At 42.9% G+C, this 24,633-nt stretch overlaps 1 protein-coding gene across 1 annotated transcript in view; it reads right to left on the minus strand.

Annotated features, from left to right (window-relative positions):
* RNF145 (ring finger protein 145) overlaps nucleotides 1–24,633 on the minus strand; it is a 37,464-nt gene that overhangs the window by 5,864 nt on the left and 6,967 nt on the right. The window contains exons 2-6 of the mRNA XM_018558186.1: nucleotides 15,640–15,855; nucleotides 11,520–11,628; nucleotides 8,676–8,767; nucleotides 4,624–4,859; nucleotides 2,437–2,612 (exon numbers count right to left, since the gene is read on the minus strand). Of these exons, the coding sequence (XP_018413688.1) occupies nucleotides 2,437–2,612; nucleotides 4,624–4,859; nucleotides 8,676–8,767; nucleotides 11,520–11,628; nucleotides 15,640–15,823 (797 nt within the window). The 5' untranslated portion in view covers nucleotides 15,824–15,855. The remainder of the gene's footprint in view (nucleotides 1–2,436; nucleotides 2,613–4,623; nucleotides 4,860–8,675; nucleotides 8,768–11,519; nucleotides 11,629–15,639; nucleotides 15,856–24,633) is intronic.

Genomic DNA, 24,633 nt, shown 5'->3' on the forward strand with positions numbered 1-24,633 from the left:
ATGAGCTTTGTAGATAGAAGAGCTGCAGGTCTGACTCAGCAGGGCATGTGTTGGACCTATGCAGGGCGACCACTGCTTCCACACAGAGGGAGAAGGTCCTTTTGCTCAGCATGCTGGCAGAAGTCAAGCTTTTCAGTTCAGGTTGTGACTTTTTTTTTTTTATAGTAAATGAACAGTAAGACTTTGCATGAGTTCTGTTTTGATGCGCCTACTTAGCCGATTTAAAATAAAGGTTCAGTTGGGCTTTAATAATCTGGAAACTGCCAACTTGAAGAACATTGCTTCAAGAATCGTTCTATTCTGTCCACAGTAAGCTGGTCACGTAGCGCACGGACCACATGGAAACCAATGCTGTTTACCAGCTCCGAAGGAGGACAACACCAAAGACTTGGCATTCATCACAGAGATTGACTGATGGGGAATCGCCAGATAAGAACATATGTGATGTGCCCCAGCTTTCCAGGAAAAAAAAAAACTTTGAAGGAAAATGAATCATGATGTGATCAATCAAGAGCAAAATATTCTACTGACTGCACATGAACTAGGAACTCAAAGATAATCTGTTTTTCTTCTTTCAGTATATATCTTGTCTCTTACTTAGGATCATTCTGCTTTTTGCTCAGTTAACCCCTTCTTCTCAGAAACCTGGATATTTCCATACAACGACTTCTAAACTATCCATGAAATCAGATTGGGTCATACTAAAAGGCACGTTAAATTGAGATATATGTTGTCAACTTTACCATTGTCTGTTAATTGCATGGGACAGCCAAAGCAACAAAAGGTATTTCCTGAATGATAGTTCATTATTGTTGCTCTTTTGTCCGGCTCCATCAACAGAATTTGCTGAGAACAATACTCTCAACATGGCTGGACCAGAAACTATTGTGAGCTCTTCTAAAAACATTTTATGGCAAGTTTTGATAAACTCCCCTTGTGAAGGCAATAAGGAGATCGAGTACTTGTCCGCCCCCTTGTGAAGGCAATAAGTAGGGATGCACCAATATTTTTTTTCCGGTACTCGCCTAACCAAATACTGAGTACCAGAAGTCCCATTCAGGAAGCCAGGCAGCGTGTAATGACTCGCCACCTGGCTTCCTGATTAGACGGGAAGCGTGTAAAGACTCGCCACCCGGCTTCCCGATTAACAAGGAAGCTGTCTCCCATGCTTCTCGTCACTATGCGACGAGAAAGCATGGAGCCGGCTTCCTTGTTAATCGGGAAGCCGGGCGTCGTGTAATGATCATTGCACGGCGCCCTGCTTCCTGATTGGCCGGGAAGCCGGCTCCATGCTCCCTCGTCATGAGATGACAAGAGAGCATGACGCAGGCTTCCCGGCCAATCAGAAAGCCGGGCGCTGCGCCATTACACGGCGCCCGGCTTCCTGATTGGCCAGCGTCCCGGCCGCTTGATACAGGAAGTATCGGGCTAGGCATCGGAGCATTTGGGCGAGTACGAGTACTCGCCCAAATACTCGGCATCGGCACCGATACTAGTATCGGTATCGGTGCATCCCTAGCAATAAGGAGATCGAGTACTTGTCAGCCCCCTTGTGAAGGCAATAAGGAGATCGAGGAATATGAACACAATAAAAAGGAAAAAAAAACCATTAAAACTCAGCTTTAAATGTTTACACTGTAAAAAAAAAAAAAAAAAAAATTGAAAGCCAACAGCCCACTGGATGGTGCTGTTTTACCAATTCCCTTTGATGGTAAGATGGTAAACACGATATAGAATAGGACCTGATCATACAATTTTACACATAGCAACATTTTACAGTGCTCAGATCAACAACCAAATCTAGTCATAAGAGTGTTGCTGCCTTCTGAAATGCTAATGACCATCTTTCATCTGTCCACATAAGACACACAGAGGATCACGTCCACACTATCTCTGGAATGTGATAAGCTTTCCAAGCCAATGAATATTAAACTCTGACTAACATGCCAGGTTGGTATTTGAGGTCTACGCCTGATAGGTCACCTATGTTATCTGCTCTGCATCAGACACACCTTAGCAACCGATATACAAAGCAGGGTATTAGCAATCATCTTGGGTGATGAATATGAGAGAATCACGAGTAACCTCAGCAATGTTTAGGCTTCCCTAAGCTCTCACTTCCAGATGTTCATGGTAGTTATAGTTAATGTCAGAACGGAGGATAAAATAACATTCTGGAGAGAGTACTGCAATGCGTTTAATTGAAGTAGATGTAACACAACATGGGGAATTGCAGAGATTTGCTCAATATTTTTTTTATGGGGTTTCTTGCCCTAACATATACTTTAACTGTGACAATTCCTAAAATGTTCTCATCCCTGGAAGTCCTGGACAGCTTTTGGACTTTAAAAGTGTCAAACCGGTGTCATCTCTACATATACATTATTTTTTCTTCTCTTCTACCAGAATTAATTTAGTCCGTTTACTGAAGAATACCTTGTAAGAAAGAGGAAGAGGAGCCTCTCGCGAGAGGTAGGCTGGTCTCGTGTGCTGAAGTATGTGTAGATCTGAAGAGCAAAGAGGACCAGCCAGAAAACCATGAACAGAACTGGGACCACAAGCTGGTTCCACAGGGACATCCCCAGAGCCAGAAGACCGTACACTTCCACAACCTGTAATGCAAAAATGAACAGAGAAAAAACATGAGGCTCACTAAACAGAAAACATCCGTGGCCATAGAGGATACATAACCCGTTCTGACTGACTCAAACGGTTAAAAGGGTTTTAGATTTGTATTGGGAAATCCTGTTCATTTGCCACAACAAAAACCACAACTTTGTGAAATGTGTGTTAGGCAAACTACGCCATATGCATTTTTCTTGGTCCACTGTGCTGCCTTAACGCTATGCATGTTTATGGGTTTGTGAACCATGATGCCCCCTGCATTTATTTAGGCTGGGCACTCAAACCACAATCAATACATCCAAAAAATGTAGAAATATAATCTGCAGAAATACCTTTATTTTATGTCAGCCTTGTAGATCATGTGATCGATATCCCTCTCCTCTGCACAGACTGGGTCAGTGGACAGGGACTCTGGCCATGCAAAGCAGAGGGAAATGGATCACACTTCTTCAAAAAAAAAAGTTTATAATGCATATTGTTTCTGTTTGTTGTCTTTGTGTGCATCGGTACCAATTTCTACAGGCGCTGCTGTCAATCATGTAGTTAGAACTACACCAGCAGATATTGCTGCCTTTGGAAGAAGGCTGAGAGGAAAGGGCAGAGGAGCACAGCTTCTGTAGGCATTACCTTTATATATTGATTTATTTTATAAAGAAAGAGGATTGTGTTGCTTTGATGGCAGTGCTGGCTAGATCCTCATGCACATTGTTGCCACCTGAAACAAGGAAGTGGAAGTAACTGACATTGCTAGCCGACATTGAGATCTCATACATCCAACCATAACAAATGGCTTCAAATTCAGTCAACGGTTTGCTACTGTAAAGCTGGTAATCAATGTGGATTTTGCGGGAAATTCACACAGCATGTGTCGCTGTCGGCACCCTTTCGGCCAGCATCCCTCGATCAGCTGACCGAAGGAGGCGGTTGGAAAATCTTCACTCTAATAGAGCTGGCAGCCAATGAGCTGCCAGCTTTGTTCGGGTACTCTGACAGTGGCCGCAGTCTGAATACAAAGGTAGATCCATTGATCAACACCCGTAAGCATTGGAGGAACCCGTTATATTTTCTTTGTTCAGCTCGTGGGTTGAATAAAGAAAATATTACAGTGTATGGGCAGACATTAGACTGACTACAGGTTTATTTAAAACACTTTACTGAGATCTGTATTTGAGTCACACGGAGGCTGTTTCCATTCCTGACTCTCTCAGTAAAATAGTGCACTTTTAAAGCTGTGCTTCTGCCTTGAAGACTTAAAGCATGCAATGCTGAACGTCACCAAGAACTAAAAAAGAAAAAGGGGGTCAATTCATCCAGGTCATGGTATATCTGGATGTAATCTACATCCATTTGCCTTGGCTTATTTTTTACAGATAAAAATGAAAATCACTGTAACAAGTCTATAGATGTCTTGTACAGTACCCATACCAGACTCTCTCCCAGAAACCACAATAATGTGGACACTATTTGAAAACTATTTCAATCTTTGGCAGATCTTAGTATTGTACATCTGTCAGAATAATACTGGAACATGTCAAAGCAGATTTTGGCTACATTCACATGGGCCGTTCGTGGATTCCTGCAGCAAGAACCTACAGATTCCTGCGGCAGGAATCCTAGATGTCTACATTCAGATGTGGCCGTTGTACCCATTGAAGTTAATGAGAGGGTGACAGTGGCCACCACCTATCAACACCAGTCCGCAAGTAAACATGCATGGTAAGATTGCATGCGGTTTGCAATATACGATTGTCCGTTGATGTAGCATAGATGTGTCCAGCGATAATCATCTATCCCAAGCCGCATGTAATGGTACCATGTACGAATACTTGCGGACAGCTGCTGATAGATGCGGCCGCTGTCAATGACTTCAAGGGCTAAAGCGGCCACATCTGAACAGGGATACCTGGGTTTCCTGCCGTAGGAATCCCAGATTGCCAAGTCAATGTAGCCTTGAGATTTATATTGGTAGTTCCTTTGCATTTATTAACAACATTTTACCTGAACGAGCTCCCTGTATGCTGTCTTGGCAAGGTTAAATGGCACCAGCAGGTTGGATGCCAAAAAGTAGAGCACTTCGAGTCCAGTAAAGATCATGGCAAACTTGTTAACGAAGACAATCGTCTCAATTGGAACAAGGCAGAGACGAGCCAGCAGGGGGACCATGTGAGCTGAGAAAAGCCAGATCTGTTTGGTCTTCATCACGCAGGAACAGAGAGAACAGACGACAAGTTGACCTGTAACACAATGTCACAATAACCACTAGTTGCAGCGCTGGTAACATAAAAAGGTGATTCGAGTTCATTTCTTTGCTGAGAAAAGGGGGTCAATCAGAAAATAGCACAAAGGGAGAGTGTAGGTGTTGCCAAGAGCAATCAGATTCTAAGGGTCACTTTGCTGAAGCAAGTTGGAAAATGCTAAGCATTTGATCGGCTGCTATTGGTCATTTAGGCTTCATCTGCTCGTATGGAAAGAATCAGAGTAACTCAACAGATAAATTATTAAATCTAAGAATTTTTAAAATACAAAATACGCAATATAGTGTAGGCGATTCTTTTGTCACATCACAGTTTAGAAACTTTGACTGCGTTTATAGTCAAAAGACTATAATCCTGTAAAAACTGGAAGGATTTGGAGAAGATTGGAATGTCCGTCAGCAAGATCAGCCAATGGATCAGCAGATAGGCAGACTACCGGTTTGGTCAGTAACAGCAGGGTCAGCTATTGTTCCCCTTTTAAAGCGTTCTGCTTTGCCATTAGGTTGTGCATCACTTTGTCTGGTAAAATGTCACTGGAGCAGTGAGTGGGGGCAAATATCCCAAAGGGCTTGTTTCCACCACCAGCTTGTGCGCGCTCATCACACTGTCCCGTGCTCGGAAAGCAAGGTATCGCAAACACAAAATCTCCTTGCATTCTGGGGCACGGCAGTACCATTTAGGTCAATGGCACTCCAGACACAGCCCCCCACCCCCCCACCTCGCAGTGAGATCGGCTGCACAGGACCGCATGGTAAAACGATGCCCTGCGTTCCAGTGCAGTACGATCGTAAAAGATCGTGCATGCCCTATTTTTTGCGATCGTGCCACACTGGAACACAGGGCATTTTATTACCGCGTGGTCCTGCGCGGCCGTTCACACAGTGTGGGGGCGTGTCTGCAGTACCATTGACATGAATGGCACTGTCATGCCCCCTCCTGCCCCAGAACGCAAGGAGACTTTGTGTACGCGATCCCTTGTGTTCCGGGCACGGGACAGTGCAATGAGTGCATGGGCTAGTGGAAACAAGCCCTAAGGGAGAATATAATAGCACAGTGACCCCATCATTATAGGCTCAAAGCAGCAAAAAGACGTACCGTAAAAGGAAATGGCACTATATACTAACCTCTCCAGCAGCCCTCATCCTGAAATGTCATCATGATGCTGCCCCTGGGCGTCCTGCAAGTTTTCAACAGCCGCACACGGTGGTTCTTACCAATGGCTTATATGTGCTGTAGTGACAGAACAGCTGGTAGGAGGAACCAGTGTGTCCAGCGGGTATTCACACGCCTGAAGTGCCCCGGAAACGCGTTAACGTCACTACAACACTGGTATAGTGTAGTGGACATCTTATTGCTTGTCAGCCCTTACCTCATGGCTGTGTGACACTCATGTTTGTGAGTATTATTCTGTTTTATACTCATGTTTATTGAAATAAAATTGATCTACACCAGGAAAGGCGCCCCTCTTGTGCTTATTTCCTAGATTCCCAGCTTTCCCGGCTTCTTTTGGGCAGCATCCTGCAGTATGCCCAAAAGGAATTTCCATTAAGGATTGACAGTCCGCGGCGCTTCACTGTTTTTATACACCTGAAGTATTGAATACCTGCAGCAGTCAGGGAGCAAAATTGTGGTTTTGTTTCAAGATGCAAACTGCTAGAAAGGCTAGGTATAAAGCATTGCTGCTGCTTTCACCATGCTAGGGTCACTTCTGAGAACTCCACTATTGACTGGTGGGTTTCCCTAGAAACCGCACCCATAAACTATTAATATTATTGCTGAGCAGCAAAATGGTTGCCATCGCACACATCTGTGCGGCTTTCTGTGGTGCAAACCTGCCTAACCTTTGATAGCCATTTGGTTTAAGAGGCTTTCTGAGGCATGGCTGCACAGAACACATTTCAAAAGGATTTCCAAGGCTGAGCTGCACTGCCAAGAAGAAAACCAAGTAGCAGCACAGAATCAAATAAGTTTGTCATTGTGGGGCCTGAGCAAAGGGACTCAACAATTAACAGGGTGCTCGCCAATGTCTGCAATGCACTTAGATATGAGTACTTGCGGGAGCAAGAGAGCATATAAAGCAAAATCACTAGGGGGATGAGAGTTCTTTTGGAAGTCAGGTTATTTTCAAACTATGGGCTACGGTCTATTCATCAATTACGAGTATCTACAGTTGTGCTCAAAAGCTTGCATACCCTTGGAGAATTGGTAATATATGTACCATTTGTAAAGAAAACATGAGTGAGCAGGCTATACATATTGCTTTCATCTCTTACGGGATATTTCATATTCAACTGCAGGTCATAACAGAATGGCACAATCCTAAAACTAAAAGATGGCAACAATTTAATTACCCCGTTCAAAAGCCTGCATAACCTTAGTTCTTAATACTGTGTATTGCCCCCTCTAGCATCAATGACAGCGTGTAGTCTTTTGTAATAGTTGTCTATGAGGCCCCATATTCTTGCCGGTGGTGTAGCTGCCTATTCGTCTTGGCAAAATGGCTCTAGGTCATGCAAAGTCTTTGGTCGTCTTGCATGAACCGCACGTTTGAGATATCTCCATAGTGGCTCGATGATATTAAAAGGTCAGGAGACTGATAGCCACTCCTGAACCTTCATCTTTTTCTGCTATAACCACTGGAGGGCCAATGTGGCCTTGTGCTTAGGGTTATTGTCGTGCTGGAAAGTCAAAGAGTGCTCCATGTGCAGCTTTCGTGCAGAAGAATGCTGATTGTCTGCCAGTATTTTCCGATAACATTCTACATTCATCTTGCCATCAATTTTCACAAGATTCCCTGTGCCTTTAGAGCTCACACACCCCCAAAACATCAGTGAGCCACCACCATGCTTCACAGTGGGGATAGTATTCTTGTCGCTGTAGGCCTTGTTGACCCCTCTCCAAACATAGCGCCTATGGTTGTGACCATGAAGCTCTATATTGGTCTCGTCACTCCAAATTACAGTGTGCCAGAAGCTGTGAATGCACATCCAGGTGTTGTCGGGCGTATTGTAAACTGGCTTTTTTTGTGGCATTGGCGCAGTAAACGCTTCTTTCTGGCAACTCGACCATGCAGCTCATTTTTGTTCAAGTATTGTTGTATTGCACTATATTTCTCCCGAGGTTACATGTAGGTTTTTCTTTGTATCCCGAACAATTCTTCTGGCAGTCTACAATCTTCCTTGGTCTGCCTGACCTCGGCTTGGTATCAAGAGATCCCTGAATTCTCCACTTCTTAATAAGTGATTAAACAGTACTGACTGGCACTTTCAAGGCTTGGGATATCTTTTTATATCCTTTTCCATCTTTCCATGACGTTGTTATGCAGGTCTTTTGTGCTCCCCAGTATCTAGCCTGCTCAGTGCATCCACGTGAGAGCTAGCACCCTCATTGACTATTTATACACTAATTGCAATTTAAAAGCCACAGATATAGAAAATGTAATTGTCATTTGAACGTGTGTGTCACCTTGTGTGTCTGTAACAAAGCCGAGCACTCCAGGGCATTTCAACTTTTAATCAGGACCATTTGGGTTATTTATATTATCATTACGGTTTAAAAAGGAGCCAAAAACAACTATGTGATAATAAATGGCTTCATTTGATCACTATCCTTAAATAAAAGGCAGTTTTTTTGGCACGGTCATATTTTCAATATCAATGCCAAAATGTCACGATTTCTGCGAGGGTATGCAAACTTTTGAGCACAACTGTATGTTCACTCACCTTTTATAAAGAGATCACACCTCTACAAATATTTATTTGCAATTGCATTTCAAGGTAAATAGATATCACTCACCTAATAGTGCGGCGAGAAACCTATTCATAGACAACGGCTCTAGATGCACAGGCCCCTCATATCCAGACTCCAGCTCGCTGCGAACATAATCCCTAGTATAAGTAAAAGAAATCATAAGTTAACAGTTGGCTAATACAACCAAAAGCATGTTTCCTTTTTTTAAAGATGATTTGTCATTTGTTCAGCTAGACTATAGAACCAATAGTTAGGTTTTAAAGGGTTTCTAAAAGGCTACTTTTTTCTTCTCCCCTTGCAATCCTTTTGTCCTCCAGCGTGGATATTATCTTCTGTAAAATACACTAAATTACTTTCTTCGCACTGCAGTGCTACTCTCACCATCCTCTCCTTGTACAATGATCGTAAAATCCAACCCCTTCCAGTGAGCTCACACAGTCATGGATACACCACCTGGGTCTTGGCATCATCACGCTGCCTGACTCAATCCGAACATTACGAGTAGCCTGCATGGACAACATGCTGACATGCGAATCCCAGTGAAGCCATCCCACAGCCTGATGTTAGGGGAAAGAGGTCATTCTGTGACTGCATTTAAAGCCCATTTCCACTTTTGCAGAGGTATTTAAAAAAAAACATATGCTAGCAATGTACACCGAGTGTACAAGAAGCAGGTATATGCAGTTCCTGTATATGAACAAAGAAACTTACTTTTTTTGGTCCTCTGCATCTCCTCATGGCATAGTCTGTGTATATCAACACTCTCTCTCTCTTAGCTCTCTCCCCCTATTCATTAGTATTCATAGTAGCAACCCCAAGCTGCTTTACAAATCGGACCCCAGTGTCAGACTGAGTTTCCTATAGAGAAAATTTTCAATTTGTAGGACTCAGGCCTACTATAAAGTCCATTTAAAAAAAAGGCAGCGCTGCGAGTCATGAAAATGTACACATGTATACACCATCACTGCACTGCAGGAAATGGACTTTAAACCTAAAAATAGAAATGTTATATATTCAGCTTACCGGTCCTCAGATGTGATGGCTACATTAGTTTTCCTTTCTCAGGCTAAGAACATTTTCAGCAAGGACAGCAAATACATATTGAACTTGCCAGAAATGCAGTGTCCTTGTCACTTCCTAAGAAGCTGAAAAGACAGCAAAATGATAATATCTTTCTTTTGTAAAGGAGTTATCCCATGTGTGACGTCCAGCCTGTGTGAAAACCGTGGCTGCCTCTACAGATACAGTGGAGAAATGTGTAGCCTCAAAGTGACTGTGTGTTATTCAGAAGATTACCATGTGAAAAAGAAAGGAAAAAGGCTTGGAAAAAAAAGAGAAAACAACTGCAACCAGCACACGATAAGCTGCAATAAAATGTCATTTCTGGGGGTTTAGCTATGTTCACCATGACCAACAGAATAAAGAAAGCAAAGCTCCTACTGGTATATGAGAGCAGAGTAGACCTCTAACTGTAACCCGGAGAGAAAACCGGAGTACCCGGAGGAAACCTACGCAAGCACAGGGATAACATGCAAACCTTGCAGATAGCGATCTGGCCGGGATTGTTTTAATTTATTTACTGAAGAAAGCCAACAAATTAGAGAGCAATATTCCTACTATTTCCTGGGAGCACAGCTTGTTTTCTATGTTTCAGACCTGCTCATGTATGACAAAGGTAAGGTTGAGGTTTAGTGAGCTATCTTTGGGTCTTTAAGCAACTTTGCTGTGACTTTAAAAAAAAAAAAGAAGGAAATAAAGAAATAAAAAGGAAATTTGCTATCGGGTATTAAAAGTAGAATCATGGGGTGAGTGAAAAACACGCATCCCTATAATTCAAGCCGACCTGCGACACTGAAGCTCTCATAGGTCAGCTTTATTGATCAGAAAGAAACACACACCGCTGATTGCTGACTTTGCGATCTCTCCTGTAGGGATCCCCCTCCGCTTTCCGATCCCCTAGCGCTGACTGGAAGAACGGCCGGGGGAGGGGGCGGGCACAGCTGTCTCTGGCTCTAGAGAGGCAGAGCCAGCTGTCACTCACACAGCTGGGTGGATCTCGACAGCATTGCCAGGATCCATCCCAGCTGCGGCGCAGCCCTGCGCTCTCAGCATATAGTGGGTAATAGTTTTGGTTCACCAGAGGACAATAGTATATGTCCTCCTGTGATCCTGAAGAGAACTATGGCCAAAAAAGGTTAGTCTATAGTTGTCTTTTAAGTGTTGCTTTATACCAGCCAATGCCACAAAAGTCCCCACAATTATACCCAAAATCCGGGCTATTCTGAAGGGCAAAGGTCAGACACTTATTGGTAGTGTTGTGTCTTGCCTCCTCTTCCCAATTTCCACACATTGCTATTGGCCCATCACTATAATGGGCTGTTTCACTGGCCAGCAGGTACATGCACAAGGCAGGCAAGCTTCAAGATTACCAGAGGTGCCAGGGCTTTTGCCTGTTAGAACGGCCTGGCATTCAGGCATAAGAAAGGGGACCTGAAGCATGCTGAAGGTATTTTTAGGCCCCACTAGGTGCTTATACTTCACCTGACTGCAGGATTTTTTTGCCGTGACAGCACTGTTTAAAGATTTAGAAGGCGATCAAACCTTGCTAGAGACCAACCCAAACTGGAATAAGGATGGCACTGATCTGTCATATTTGTTAACGTTGTCAGTATCGGCTAATACAAAAAGGTATTTTCAGCTCATTGGCCTTTTAGCCAGGCTACATAAAAGCCACCATAAACACATAACCACAATACAGACTCAGCCTATGTAATAAGCTTTACCCAAGTCCATGAAGACACATAATAACGTTGCACTGTCCCGTGTCACATGCCTGAAAATAAGACAGATTGGTGCATTCCTAGAGGATGACCCATGTAGCCACCTCACCTGGAAATTTGATGTCCCGTGTAGAGCAGCAAAGCAGTTACAAAGTAGAGGTACAGCTGAGCGAGGTACTGGCGAGGTAATGTCAAAAGAACAACACTTATGATGTAACCTGCAAAGGGAAACAAGAAAACTTGGTTACTCTAAAAATCAGAATAAAGATCTTTTTTGGTACGTTTTTGGAATTGGAAAAAAGGCAATGAACCAGATTTCTAATTAGAAAAAATAAGTGTAGGGCTACACACAATATTCAATTATTATTGTATGTAAGCCCCTATGTGAAACACTGAAACTCTCATAGGTCAGCTTTATTGATCAGAAAGATCAAAAATCAGCCCCGCATGCAAATAGGCATAGCAATAAAATTTTGGGGAAATGGAATTAGCCGATCAAATCTGGCCCCCCCCCCTCTATACTTAACTTTCGGCGAACAGTCCTTTCCCTCTGCCAGTACGAGCGTACGATCTGTACTGCTGTCCAGCGCAGCCCTGCACTATGCATTTTTAATTTCTCTTGCAAATTGCAAGCACTCGGTCATTGTGGTCAGGTGACCACGATGACCAATGAGAAGCGCTTCTCAGCACAGTTAAACACAGTTTTGATTAAAACTATTTTTTGTATCAGGATAAGTCGATTGGGCATCTGCTTTAGCCCTTGGGCAAGTAATTTTTTTTTTTAAATGTCCACACCTCTGTACCAGTAGCGAGTGGACAACCCTGCCTCTGTTGCAATGAAATCCCATTCACTGTTTTCAGCTCCAACTGAGTTCTCCCTTGTTGATCTACAGCACACCTCCTCATCTCCATAACACAAGGAGGATCTGTAGCCAAGCAGGGAAAAACTTAGCCAGGGCTGACAACAGTGCCTGGGATTTCATTGCAGCAGAGGGAAATTGCCTTCTCACTACAAGAAGTTAGCAGCTCACTGGAATTCTGTCGGGGATCAACGGCTATTTTTCTGAACTTCCAGCTTTTGAGCACATGCGGAAATGTACAAAATATGTTGAGGAGTTGTTTGCCCAGACACTTTAAAGACAGATGGAAAAAAATAACCTCAGACCGAGTTCCACAGGCAGTAAAACAAAGACCTAAATCACAGATCAGATAAGTATGTACAGAAATAAATCGTTCGAAGTCTATTGATGTGCGACAGTGGAAATGGTCATAAATGCGGCAACACCTATGACTTGTAGGGAACATCTAGGTTGTCTAGTCACGTTACTTTGATTTTGATCTTTTAGCACAGTCCAGAGATAGAAAAGTCAGACGTGACACTGACTAAGAAACTTTTGTACAGAGGCTGAAGCACCTAAAAAGATCTAAAGAGAAACTGGAGTGTATTTTCAGCTAGTCACCATTCTGTTGTCCAATGAGACTGTCTCAGTGGCCAGTAAAGAGCAGCCCAATATCTCACATGCACGGTAGGGATGCACCGATACCGGTTTTTCTGTATTGAATACGAGTACCGATATTTTGCTTTTGGTACCCACCAATACCGAGTACTGATACCGATGCTTCCGCTGGCATGGAGCCCGCTTCCTGGGCAATCAGGAACCTGGATGGCATGTAATGACATGCTGCCAGGCTTCCTGATTGCCCAGGAAGCCGGATCCATGTTCTTTGGCCGGCTCGACTGATTGGCTCGTTGCCGATTTCCAGCTCGATGCCGATTGGTATCGGGGAAGGTATCAGAGCATTTGGGCGTGTAGGAGTACTCGCCCAAATACTCAGTATCGGTGCATCCCTAAACACAGCAATCAATGCTGCGGCTGGCAATTCTTGTGGCAAGAACCTGCAACAGGAAACCCAGGTATGTTCGTGCAGATGCAGCCACTGTGCCCATTCAAGCAGCTGCAGTTGTCCGTGGCTGTGTGCAAGTAATCATTCATGTAACGATTACCTGCGGATCGGGAGAGATGCTTCTCCCCTGGCAGAATATCTCTGTGCATCCAGGTACAAGTGTCTTCTCTTGATCTTCAGGTAAACGTTCAACAGCCACGGACAACTGCAGCTGCTGTCAGACTTGAATGGGTAAAAGTGGCTGCATCTGTATGGACCCACCTGGGATTCCTGTAGCAAGAATCCGCAGGTTCCTGCCACAGGAAAACCCAGACGCATGTTTGAATGCTGTGTGCATGAGGCCTTACTGGACATTGCATATAGAAAAAGTCGAGGCCCGGTATTTAAAAGAAGAAAGTGAAATTAAATCAGCTAAGAACATGCTATAACAAAGGTTATAGCAGGCATTATGTGGTGTCTACAGTAAGGTAGGACTTAAACATTTAAAGGCTTAACCTGTAGTACAAAACTTCACTTTAACAAGCTTCAGAGATTTCAAACATGTTAATACATTTCTTTGAACACTTCAGTCACACCTTTCCCCTACAGAAAATCAATGAGTTGCAGTGAAAAGTCACAGTGGGGTGGATTTCTATGATAAACTAGCAGGTTTATTCACAAAAGGGTGAAGAGTTTGGAGAAGGCCGGAGAAATGAACAATCTAGGTTAAAATAGCCAATTTGGAAAAATTCTCCAATTCAGCTCACTTTCCAGTTCAGCTATGTTGTCCTAGATTGTTCACTTCTCCCGCCTTCTCTAAACTCTTCACCCTTTTGTGAATAAACCTGTAAATCTTTCAAAAGGACATTCCCATCCGTTTTATAAAAGTGGCACCCTGTCAAAGTCCAGTTTTTTTCTCCTGATCTGAGCGATATTTGCCTGCAGTACAACATGCAGGAAGGATCACTGACCTTTTCCAATAAGGAATCACTGACACGGACGTACACACTTCCTGATTAAAGATAATCTCTGTGATATCATTTGTCTAAATGTTGTGTAAAATGTGTGTATACTTTCCTGAATCGTAGGGGGGCTTTGTGGGTTTCTTCCAGATTTGTACAGCAATTCAGAGTGAAACGTCTACGGCTGCAACTTATGCTTATTTTCATAAAGCGCTTGTATATCAAAGCGAATTTCCCCATAGGAAAAAATGGAAACTCAGATGATTTGTTCCACAACCCAAAATATTCACAGAAAAATGATTACAATACAATATAGTAATATAATACTGTACAAAATATAAAGAAAAATAAACCAATTTCCGGTTACCTTCGTGGCTGGTGTGAGGGGGACAAGAGAGAGGAGGATTATTGTGAAGGACGACTTTCACTATCACTAACGGAATCACTGCTATCTCTCGGCTCAATTAAATCTTTTTCATTTCGTGAAACCTTAACAAGGAATCTATCCAATGTGACATTGCATTGTGGTTAAACAGACTCATCGCTCGCACTGCTACAGCCTTATTTGGGTGGTGCTTTTCTACAAAATGTTGCTCTTATTGCAAGACATTGCTTGTATATGAAGGCAAAATTTTTCAGAAATGTTTGCTTGTCTTACAAAACACTCTCAAACCAAGTTACTTGTAAACCAAGGCATTACTGTAGTTGGAAGAAGCCGCTCATGATCTACATCCGACTATGAAAGCAAGATCCAGCAGATATCTGCTGAGTGCAACATCAAACACATTTAGGATCATTGTGCAAGAAAGATCAGAAGAGTACCGTATAAATTGAATATGGCTGTGTGATAATATTGACTACCTCTTTCGCTGTTCTCTAACCTTATGTGTGGAAATTTGATCACTCTGTGGAAACACACAATTGAAATCATAGATTTCTCTGCTCTGTCCCTTGTGATCTTGGGTAGCCAAAGTTGTTTAGAGCACACACAGCAAATTTATATCCTCTGTGGCTTTTGAGGAAAATATTTAAAATGAACGATTTTGTGCCCGGCATTTAACTTTAACAGGTTGTGCTAAATTTTAATGAGTGTCTATATATAAAAAAGGACACAAACGTCTTCCTCCAGAATAATCTCAACTTGTTTGATCACATTCCCTAGGCACAAAAATCCGATACAAAGACGTCACAATCAAATCATTATGAAACCGTAACCTAATATTTGGACACATAACATTTCTCAGACAGGAAACACTAACACCCATGTGCCCTCTGTGTTCTCTATGAAGGTAAACAATTTATGATTGAGCAACAAATACCGATTTCTGCGTTAGCAAAGACTAAACATAGAAGGTCATGAAAAGTCTGAAAGGAATGCCATACCGACATAATGCATGTTCAGTGCCAGGTACTTGTACTGGAAGAGAGGGTGGCTGTTCAAGTTACTTCTTTGGATCTGCTGGAAGAAGGAGCTGACATCCCATCGGTATAAGACATCTAACAGCATGATGCTAGGGACCCGTAGGGCCACATTCAACATGGCTTCCAGCTTCTCCTTTGCACCCATACCGATTCCCTTTGGAGCAAGTTGAAGTCGAACTATGAAAACACAGAAACAAAGAAGGGTGAGGGCTGAGCAGAAATGCTGATTGGAGGAATACATTTTTATCTGTAACTTTTTTGCAGCTAGCCAACATTTCTAGCCCTGGCATTCACACCATCCATGCCCTTGAAGCAACTTAAAATGCAATCTTCTATTAAAAGTCATACACATAGCACAGTATTTTGGATGAAAGATGCTTGACCTATCTGTATGCTTTAAGGAACCTCATACAAGTTCAGGGAGAGTATGATCATGCATATACTGTGGAATTTATAGTGCATCTACGACACTCTTCAGAATTCTGTCATGTCCGCACGACAAACATCAGTGCTTGCCATCAGTGCAAGTACCACCATTTGTGGTGCAGAGGCCTACTAAAGCCAGAGTGTGCCTCTCTGGGTGACGGTTGCAGTGGCCAAGCAGAGAGCTCAGTGATGAGTACTTGTACTGTAGATGGACAGTTTCTTGAAGTAATTCCAAGCCTGATGAAGGGGACCCTGCGTGGCCCCAAACATTGCATCCATGTTATGACAACATGCGTCAATAAACAGGCGTTTGCTTCATTTTACTACGGTGTGCTGGTGACATCCTTAAAAAGTCTACCATCCGCAGTCACTTCGAGCTCCCATGCTGATTGGGATGACCGGTAAGGAGTGCAGCAGGATTCTGTAATAAACCCAGTTTCTTAAAGAGGCGCAACTAAGAACTACCTCAATCTGACAGTGAAGCTACCGAAACTGGTGAGAGGGCTTTTTTGAATTCGGCTCAGGGCCTTTAAAGGTCCATTCCGCCAGAAAAGTGGCAGTAAGCCTTTAGTGATCCCCCCCCCCAGTATCCCTGGTGAAAACTGAACCCACAACGTCAGAGATTTAAGACCAAATGCTGTAACTGTGGACTGAGAAGTCTGGTCCTACTTAAGCCTACAGAGCTACAAGTTTGTTGAGGTATAATGAAGATAAGAAACCAAGTTGAGTGCATTTTAACACCCCATCTTTTAAAAGCGCTGTCAAAAATCAGTGTGTGAATCATCACCCAGATGAAATAAGTACAGAGAGTACACGAGCCCTGGCAAAAATATTTATTGGGACAAAAAAAAAAAAATCAAGAGGTCACTTACACCTGTTTGAAGAGCATGTTTATCTGGAGGCAAGAGAAATTTGTAGATGGGTGGATAGATTATATATAAAAAAAAGAGAAAGAGAAAGAGAAAGAGAAAGAGAGAGAGAAAGAGAGAGAGAGAGAGAGAGAGAGATCTATAATGGAGAGGTTTGTAAGAAAATAACTCATTAACAACTACAGATGCAGTAAATACGGGACTGGTTAAAAGAGATAAAATAGTTACCATCCCCAAAATGGTTTTGTTTTATGTTTTCAAAGTGAAGACTGTATGTCCTGTAGGGCTGCAACCAACTAATCGACAATGAGAATAGTTATCAACTATTCTCATGATCGATTAGTTGGTTGGTGCTATTGCACCCGCCCACTACTTGCTGTATTTACATTCAGCTGCCGTCTGCGGAATCTTGCCACTGGCAGCGGACATTCCCTGGCTGAAGCTATTCAAGCGCCATGTGCTTACAATACAATTATTTAAAAAGTTTTAAAAGGTGGCAAAAAAGTCATTTTTAGTTTTGGCCTGACAAATTCTGCTGTGGGAGGTGCGTTGTAGTGCCAATCATTTCAATGACATTCCAAATTGGCCACCCCTTTACATTGTGAGCGCCTGCACTGGAACGTATGGTACCCCAATGCTGTGCGTTACAGTGCGGTTGCAAAAATTGTTAGTTGCATCCCTAATGTCCTGACTCCTTTCTGCTGCCTCTCATTCTATATTAATCTATATAAATGTAATATATCGCATCTTACCAGTCCCTAGATGTGGTGGCTGCTCTGGTTTTCCTTTTCAGGTGAAATACAAGAAATCCAGTAAAATCTTAAGCAGCAAGTGAATTCGGGAAACAGGAATTACTCCTCCACTCTGGCACCCTCCCACCCACCCCATGTTAAACTTCCCTTCCGCTGGTACTAGCCACACCCTTTACTGCCGTGAAGTGCAGCCCTGTACTCTGAATTTTGAATTTCACTCGCAAATGGCGAGCACTTATTGGCCAGCGAGTTCAACTGATTGTTGTTCAAATTTTCGTTTTTATTTAACATTTGATTTTGAAATGAATGGAGTTTTCCAAGGAAAACCACATTCACCGTTAGAATTTCATTAAATTGAGAAACATTTTCCAACATGCTCCTTCTAAATTTTTTTGTCACTGCGGTCGAAATCGATCATCGATTCCACCGCATCAACAATTGGAAAGTCGAACGTTCCGAGATCAATTTTGTTTGTTTTAAAGTCTAACCGTATACCCTACTTAAAAGAGAACTATGGGGTAAGTGTTTCTTCCCCATAGTTCTCTCTAGGGTCACAGGAGGACATTTTCGAACATCTTCCCGTGACCCAAAGCTAGGTACGTAGTAAGCTATTGCCTGCGATATACTAAGAACGCCGCAGCCGGGACAGATCCCAACAATACTGTTGAGATCCACCCAGCTGCGTGATTGACAGCGGGCTCTGCCTATCTAGAGGCAGAGTCAGCTGTGCCCGCCCCCTCCCCCGTTCGTTCCTGCACTCGGAAGATCAAAGAGGGGAGGGGGGAATCACTGTGGGGAGCAGTGACTGACAGTCACTACTCACTGCAGGGAGGCGATTGGTAAGTGAGCGGATCGGTGCATGTTTCTGCTCACTTCCCGATCAATAGAGCCGACCTGTGACAGCTTCTTTTCTTTTTCACAGGTCGGCTCTAACTAGGAGTGGAAATCACCTTCAAAAGCTTTAAATCTGCAGCTTCCATTAAAATAACACCTGTTGATCCTACCACAAAAGTTCTTGTTCAGGCACTTCCCGTTATAGGGTGACAACTCTCCGTCTCCCAATGTGCTCCTGCGTTGTCGCATGGCATGCTGCTGTAGACTGAAAGTGGGGGTTTCGACAAACATTATGCAAACATGTTCTGCAGTTGTCATCAGGAAACCTACCCTGAGAATTACCATGCAGTTATCAGTGCAGCGCTTGAAAACAGGAAGTGGTTTAAAAGAAGCTGTAGGAGATTAGGGGATTAGCAGCACTCGTACAAAATGGTGAAAGTTAAACAAAAAAAAGCAATTATTTTTACATACAATTTAGCATTCAGTTAGGGTTTACATTTACTTTAAGCCAAACAAAATGCTGTGACGTTAAGGAAATCCGGGCAATGTGATGTGGTTTCCCGAGCTGATCTTTATAGCTAGCTGCCTGGATCTCAAGATGATTTACTGACTTCATATTTTCTTAGCCATAGACCTGGAACAAGCATGTAACAAATACAGTCGGAGCCCCTAGTCTGCATACTTGTTCAGGCTCAGTGATTGAAGCCTTTTGATCAGCATGATGGCCAGGCAGCTAGAATAAGGGCTTACATACTCTTCTCAGCACTGGTTTACGTTAAAGTGGATCTGTGGTTTTCAAAAAAAAAAACTGCAGTAGCGGATAGCTGACGGCATACCTGCTGCTCCAGAAACTCTCATCCTCTCAGATCTGTATTAGTTTGTGTACCTTGTGCAGATTTCCCCCTTCTGTCACTGGGACAGAAAATGTTTCTAATGGAGATAGTACTACAAACCCCACAGGAGTTTTTATCCTCCACATGGACATTCCAATCGTGTCCACCTGTCAGTTTTTCAGGTGGACCTTATCGGAAGCCCAATGTTAGTCTATGGGCAGCTGCTTCTAATGGATGTGTGTCCGTTTACCTCCAGTTACCCCAGGGGAAGTCCAGAAAACCAAACGGATCAGAGTTCCGTTTCAACTGACTTGATCTTGCCGCATCGGAGGTCATCTGATGTGAAGTGGCACACGTCCGTTTAAATCCAATTCCCCATAGACCAACAAGGTAGGGCTGCAACAACTAATCGATAAAACTGATAATCCATAATGAGAATCGTCGCCAACTATTCTCATTGACAATTAGTTGATTCCGATTAGTTGATTCCGCTCAGTCGACTTTCTCCTTCAGTTCCCTTGATTGACAGCAGGCAGGTGCAATAGCCAGCCTGCTATTGGCGATTGCAATTTAAAATAGCCAATAGCAGGCTGGATATTGCCCCCAGCCATTGCCTGCAGTGAGCTAAAGCTCTTCAAGTGGAAAGGTGACACTGGGGGTCTGATAGACCCCCTAATGTCACCTTAAAAGGGAACTTGTCACCTTCAATCTGCTACCACATAGGGGGCACAAACACGCCTCCCGCCCGAAGTGTGATCGCCCACAATGGAACGCACGTTACCACAATGCTTTGCATTCCAGTTAGATTGCAAAAAAATGTGCATGCAGTTTTATTCTGAAATAAACTTTATGTTAACATTCGATTGTGGAATAAATTGAGTTTTCCAAGCGAAAACCACATTCTCCTTCGAGAGAAATTTTCTATCCTGCTCCTTCAATTTTTTTCGATCCTCGATTTGACCCCATCAACTAATAGAAAAGTCAAAAGAAAGTTCTTTTGTACAAACGTTCTTTCGAAAATCTAAGCAGTGTATGGTCAGCTTTAGAGCAGATTGAGGTCTGATTATGTAAGGAATTATGTATTTCAACAAAAAGAAGAAAAAAATATATGATCATGTGATGCCCTGGGAAATTGAAGATATATACAAAACTCCCAAGACTTTGTGACTTGACGTAAAAGGGTAATAATAGAAATGTAACCGATCCATTATTCGGCCTGCTATAACAAAAAGTCCCAAGCATATTATGTACATAAGAGAATGGTATGTAACCTAACCTCAGCATTGTATACAGAATATGTATGTTAAAGTGACACTAAACTCAAGAATCAAATCTTAAAAATGCATTCAAGTACCTGAACTACTGGTATTAACAAAAATGTTACTTATTTGTGTGTCACTCGGCTGTATATCCTCAAATCATCTCTGAATTGGAACTGACACTCTCCTTCCTTCTGGAGGTAAACATGCCCTGAGAATTATCATATAGTTATCAATGGAGCGCTTGAAAACTGGAAGTGGCTTAAAAGACGCTGTAGGAGATTAGCTGCACTAAATGCAAAAAGATGAAATTAAAGTGACACAAAACTCAGGGAGTCAAATCTTAAAAAGACCATTCAAGTACCAACAACATACATGTATACAGGAACAAAAATGTATCTCATTTGTGTATCACTCGGCTGTAGATACTCAAATCATCTCTGAATTGGTGCTGACACTGTCTTTCCTTCTGGAGGGTGGCTACATTTGTTCCTCATGGTCCCTGTGTGTGTTGTAAAGTCGCCACCGCTCCAAGCTCAATCCTGTGATGGACTACAATCTCAGTACAAATTAGTAAACTAAACGTGAGATTGTAGTCCATCGTAGAAGTGAGCTTGGAGCGGTGACTACTTTACAACAGACACAGGGACCATGAGGAACAAAGATAACATCCCTCCACAAGGAAGGACAGTGTCAGCACCAATTCAGAGATGATTGGAGGATCTACAGCCGAATAATACACAAATAAGATACATTTTTGTTATTAGTTAAGGTCCTGGAATGTATTTTCAAGATTTAAATCCTGAGTTTAGTGTCACTTTAACATAGGCACCATATACCTGCAATAAAATGACAGGACTGAGTGGGAAGGCACTTGGCTTATCAGGACCATGACTTCTCCACAATTAGGAGATATCAGGCAGCAGACAAACATTCCTTAGGAGTGTCTCCACTACAGTGCTTGGGACTGCAGCTGTAAAAGTGTCTAGTGGTACTAGTGATCGAAGTCACCATATCTGCCTACAGCAGTGATATGTAGTGTCCATACTTCATAATTACAACAAAAAGGTCATGTTATAACGTTTGTGCTATTTTGGAGCCTCCTCAACACAACATAAAGTGTGGCATAAAAATATTAATTGAGCAAAATGTGAAACCATGTTAAACATTGTAATACTGAACAAATGACACAAGAGACATATCCTGCGATGCACATACAAAGACACTTCATAAATGTCCTAAGCCTCTGCAGGAATATGGATTACCATAACATGTACACAAGGAGTCTGGTAAGAGGATAATACTGTAACACAGGACAGACACGCCATATACACTGAGTGGCCAGATTATTATGACCACCCCATCAGTACTTTGTTGGGCCACGAGAAATAAAAATGTAAAGTCATCATTACTGCTTGGAGACTTAGGCCAGCAAGACAAGACGACTACAACTACGCTGTGGCTGTATTTCTGAATAGTCACAAAGAACATAAATCCCCTTTCTGTGCACCAAATGCCTTTAAAAAGCCAGAGTTCAGCATTAAGGAACAGCACAGACACATTACAAAACAGTTAGAGTCAGGGCTATAATATTGATACAAGATCATCTTGAACAAAATATCCAGCTATACCAGTACTAAGGTATGCAAATACTGAGCCTACATCAATACACAATGATGCTTTTCCGCTTCTGTTTCATCTTCACACCTGAATGCTGCACATAAGAATGCCAAAGTATTGTAACTTTGTACAAAATAAAATACTACCCAATTAAGTCAAATCATGAAAGAGTTACCTCATGTCTTAGGTACTTAACGTTTTATTAAACTCTCAATTTTTTTCTAAAAAATTTAGATCAATAAAATACATATTGTTTAGCAAAGTATGTCCTTTTACTTTTGCCCAAGTACTTACAGTCATCATATTTCCAAACAGCTCCAACTCTCTAAGCTCAGCTTCCCCAAACTTTCTGTCCATTACAAGTAGGGCTGCCACAACTAATCGATTAAATTGATTATAATCGATAACAATCGTTGACAACCATTCTCATCATTGATTAGTTGCAGCCGCCCTGCTCCTCCGTTCTCCTCCCCGCTGGTGCTAGCTGTAGCCAATCTGCACCTGTATCTGCAGCAGCAGCAGGGACACAGACCACTGCAGCCGGCACCAGGAGGGAGAAGAGATTGTGGTGATGCTGCAATCCCCCGCCGGCCTCCACACTACCTCCCCTGCTGCTTCGTTCCTCCGCTGCCCGCCCCATTGCCTTCTCTGCTGCCCTGTGCCCCTTCTTTTGCCGATGTTCTATCAATCACTGGAGTCCCAGGGATTGATAGAACACCGGCGTCAAGTCTCCAATCAGCAGCTGGAAACAATAGCCAGCCTGCTATTGGATATTTTAAATGGCAAAAGCCAATAGCTGGCTGGCTATTGCACCTGCCCACTGCCTGTTGTCAATCAGCAGAGGAGGGACCTTAAGTAGAAAAAAAATAAAGACTTTAATTCTACTTTAAGTAATATTGACCAGATCCCAATATTATGTATGTTACATATACACATACTGTATATTGCAGAATGCCGGAGGCCAGAGATGTGATTTAGTCATAAGAAAACCAACAATCTGCAATACTATTCATGAAGCAGAGTTCTATACATTTCCTTTTTTTGTTAGCAGGGACGTAAAAGTATAACGGAGCCCTGACCTGCAACAAGCAGAGTAAACAAACGGGATTCCCATGAAACCTAGCCCTATCGCTGCCACCAACGTATATTATACATCGGCAGCAGTGGGCCCCTGTAAACAGATGCCCGGCTGCTATAGCTGGAAGTCTATCTACTGTGTAAAGCTGACTAATCGCTTTCAGAGGCTGAATGAAACTGGAAGCGACAATGACTTCATCACTTCTGGTTTCTGAGTAGTCATTTCCCGGCCACGGGAAAAGCTGATCAAGCACAACCTGTGCTTGATCAGCTTCAATGGTCTGCAACGGTTAAATTAGGAGACTAATAGACCCCTAATGTCTCCTTAAAGAGAACCTGTCAGTACTACAATGCTATTACACAAGGGGCTAGGGGGCACACAAACAAAACCTGTGTTTACAGTCTTGCTGGAACAGAGAAAGAGTAAGGCAGGCATTTCAATTTATATGGCCACCCCAGCAAGACGTACCATAGCTAGGTTCATATTCAAATACAGGACCCCCTTTATTGTGCTAAAAAACAGGGAGTACAGATAAGCGCATATGGCAACAAAGGGTGCACATATATTCTATGTCAGGGCTGGATTGTCAGGGCAAATTAACATGGAATTCAGGAGCCAGTCTGTCCAATCCAGGAGAAAGCAGGATTTTTTTGCCCCCATTAACTATAGAAAACCTCTAAAGCTGTGATTTGTAACGAACATTGGATAACTAGGATTTGTTCAGCCCTTTTCTAAGTATTCTAGAAAATAGGTGGAAAAAAACCCTTAATACAAATACAAGGCCTGTGGGCCAGAAACATCAGACCTGAGCTGTGTAGGGCAGGGACTGCTGACACTTATAGTGTCCTCACACACAGTATACCAGGACTGTCATATTATGATAAGTGGGCCCGAGCTTTGTACTGCAGCAAGCAGCAGGGTTCGTTTTTCTTCTTTACGTCTGGGCCCGATTTTATTCGCAACCCTCGGCATGGCCCCTCCTAAGTTTGGATTTAACACCCTGCCCTAGAGCAACAATACGTACGATATACAAAATGACCCATTAAAAGGAGAACTATGGGGTCAGTGTTTTTCCCCATAGTTCTCCTTAGGGTAACGGGAGGACACAAACTAGCGTCCTCCCGTTACCCTAAGCTCAGTATACCGCGAGCTACAGCTCGCGGTATACTGAGACGCCGCACCTGGAGCGGATCCCGACTTAGATGACGGGATCCGCCCAGCTGCGTGAGTGACAGCTGGCTCTGCCTATCTAGAGGCAGAGCCAGCTGTACCCACCCCCTCCCC

The sequence above is a fragment of the Nanorana parkeri genome, unplaced genomic scaffold, assembly GCF_000935625.1.
Source record: "Nanorana parkeri isolate BGI_ZX_2015 unplaced genomic scaffold, ASM93562v1 scaffold14, whole genome shotgun sequence".
Classification (NCBI taxonomy): Eukaryota; Metazoa; Chordata; class Amphibia; order Anura; family Dicroglossidae; genus Nanorana; species Nanorana parkeri.